The 2,868-nt window shown below is 56.8% G+C and overlaps 1 protein-coding gene across 1 annotated transcript in view; it reads left to right on the top strand.

Annotated features, from left to right (window-relative positions):
* CACNA1E (calcium channel, voltage-dependent, R type, alpha 1E subunit) overlaps positions 1–2,868 on the top strand; it is a 157,842-nt gene that overhangs the window by 30,236 nt on the left and 124,738 nt on the right. The window contains exons 3-4 of the mRNA XM_009994666.1: positions 1,571–1,676; positions 2,107–2,246. Of these exons, the coding sequence (XP_009992968.1) occupies positions 1,571–1,676; positions 2,107–2,246 (246 nt within the window). The remainder of the gene's footprint in view (positions 1–1,570; positions 1,677–2,106; positions 2,247–2,868) is intronic.

The following is a 2,868-nucleotide window of genomic DNA, read 5'->3' as shown; positions in this document are numbered from 1 at the left end:
AGGGCTGAGGGGTGCAGGCAGACGGGAGGGGTGCAGGCAGGGCTAAGGAGCAGGCCCAGTGCGTGTCTTTTCACGGGAGGGAAATGAAAAGGAAATGAAATCCTCACTTGTGTTAAAGCCTCAGAGGAAAACTTTTGGGGTCTGGCCTCCTTCCGAGCCCAGGAGCTGCTCCCAGTGTGTGTGCCTGGTTGGCATGAGGTCTGAGTGGTGAGCTCTGCAGCCCTGGCTCTTTTGGTTTGCCTTTAACTTCCCAACCATTAATTTCACTGAGTGGCCTTTTAAATGCCTTGGCTGAATCTTTCCTGGCTCTTCTCCCTCCTGGGTTAAATCCATCCCAGCTCCTGCAGGCTCTCCTTGGCTGCCTGGGACCTGCTCTGATGCTTAGCCCCTCGTGGCCAGCACTGGGATGTTTTCTCTTGCCCGTGGGCTCAGGGCTACTGGTTCAAAGCATCTCTCTGTAGTGAGCAGCTTCAGTGGCCAAAAGCTGAGGGTGTGAAAGAGGCAGGAAATGATTCCTTTTCCCAGGGGTGATGGCATCATGGGTGTGTGGCACCTCCTGGTCTGAGTAGTGAGAACCTGAAGCCACCATGTCTGGAGAAGCCCAGTGTGGTGGGGAAAGGCAAGGCTGGGATGCTGCTCCCTGGGCTGGCTTGGGATGGCACCAGCGTGGGTGGTTTCATTAGAGGTGAATCCATCGCAGGTGGGATCACATCCCCCTTCCACAGACCTTGGGAAAGGTGTCAGACTCTTCCTGGCATGGCCACTGGTGCCAGTGGTGCCAGTAACACAGCTGTGGGATTTGGGCACGGAGGGAGTGGAGAAGGGATGTGCTGCCTGGTGATGAATCCCACCTCCTTTTTTTCACTGGGGCTAAGATGGCTTTTATTACAATGGTGTGCTAAGGATGGAGAGGAAGACAGAAAGGTGTGGCTGTCCTGTTGCTTGGAAGTGCTTTGGCTTTAGGGCTTGGAGGTGGGCCAGGCAGGAGGAGAGAGCTGAGTCTGGGGGTGCTTTCCTGGGCCCCAACTCCCCCTTTCTTCTGCCTCCCCTTCCCATTCACTCAGGTCGACAGATGCCAGTGTCTGCTACCACTTCTCCTGACAGGGGCTGCTCCTGGAGCAGGGTGGGTAAGCCCTAGACATGGCTGAAGGATCTGCAGGGTGCCTGCAGGAAAGCTGGGCAGGGACTTTTTACAAGGGCAGACAGTGATAGGATGAGGGGGAAGGTTTTCATACTGGGAGAGGGGAGATTTAGGTTAGACATTGGGAAGGAAGAAATCCTTTCCTGTGAGGGTGGTGAGACACAGACCCAGGTTGCCCAGGGAAGCTGTGCTGCCCCATCCCTGGCAGTGTTGAAGGGCAGGTTGGATGGGGCTTGGAGCAGCCTGGGCTGGTGGGAGGTGTCCCTGCCCATGGGGGTGGGTTAGAACTGGATGATCTTTAAGGTCCCTTCCAACCCAAACCGTTCCATGGTTCTGTGATGGAGAAAGGGGTGGTGGTGGCTAACGAAGGGTGGGCTGCAAGGTTGTGGTCATCACCCACCTCTTCTCTTTTCCTTAACTCCCCTCTACTCCCTTCGAGTACATGATCCTGGCCACCATCATTGCCAACTGCATCGTGCTGGCCCTGGAGCAGCACCTCCCTGAGGATGACAAGACGCCCATGTCACGGAGATTAGTAAGTGATCCATCCCTCTCCTCCCTGTGGGGGTGTGGGGAGGCCACCTGGGGAGAGTTACCCCATCCTACCAGCCAAATCCTGCTGGTTTCAGGGTGGTGGGGCAGGAGGTTTCCTCCAGGACCCATCCTTCCAGCTTTTCCCTTCCTGCTGTCACATATTCCTCCTCCGTGGGAAGGTTTTTAGGAAAGTTTAAGCTCCTTCAAAGGTGGGGCAGGGAAGGGGGACTGGGCAACTTGTGTGGGTCCTGGCCCCCACTTTTTGTTTTTAAGGTTGATGCTGGTGGAGGGAAGGGCTGGGAAAGCTCCCAAAGGGGAGGATGGGGCTGTGGGAGGTGGGATGGGATGACAGCTGGGTCAGTGTGAAATAGCTAGTGTTGGGGTTGCTCCATCACCCCCTCTGTCCCCCTCACTGGGTTTCCCTCCTGCAGGAGAAGACAGAGCCCTACTTCATTGGGATTTTCTGCTTTGAGGCTGGGATCAAGATTGTGGCTCTGGGCTTTGTGTTCCACAAGGGCTCCTACCTGCGCAACGGCTGGAACGTCATGGACTTCATCGTGGTCCTCAGTGGGTGAGTCAGGCAGTGCAGGACCAGGGGTGGGGTTGGGCACAGGGGCTCATCCCTGTGGGGACACAAGCCCCAGGACACTGGTTTGCTGTTGTCAGTGGTCGTTCTTTATCCTAACAAGGGAGGGGATGATGGTTCAGGCATCTGGGCATGGGGTGAGGTGGGGATTGGGTGGGAGTACAGGCTGATGAGCAACTGGACATGGTTTGGGAGAGGTCTGAGTACCCAAGGGGAGGGCTCCTCTTGCCTCCCAAGTCTCCTCTTGCCTCCCCAAGTTCTTTACAACCTTCTTTACAACCCCAGCCAGGTGCTGGGGGTTTGGGAACAAGGTCCAGGTGGGGCTTTGGGAACAAGGTCCAGGTGGAGCTGTGTTCCTAGGTGATGCTCACTGGGCATCCCAGGGTGCAGCAGTGATGCTGGGGGGGGGGGATGCACAGGGCTTTGTGGGTGCTGGTTGTATCACTGTGGTGTCACCTGCTGGGGAGGTGGCCCAGATTTGAGTCCTGCTTGTGGTGTGATGGGCTGTGCTGGTGACATAGAAACAAGCAGGAACATTTGGGCTCGTGTCAGCCAGCACTGGCAGGTGGCTGGAGGAGAAGCCCCCTGGCCCCTCGTTGGGGGGGGG

The sequence above is a fragment of the Chaetura pelagica genome, unplaced genomic scaffold (assembly GCF_000747805.2).
Source record: "Chaetura pelagica isolate M959 unplaced genomic scaffold, ChaPel_1.0 scaffold363, whole genome shotgun sequence".
In the NCBI taxonomy this organism is placed as follows: Eukaryota; Metazoa; Chordata; class Aves; order Apodiformes; family Apodidae; genus Chaetura; species Chaetura pelagica.
Note: the sequence above shows the minus strand (reverse complement) of the source record. Positions and strands in the feature narration are given on the sequence as shown.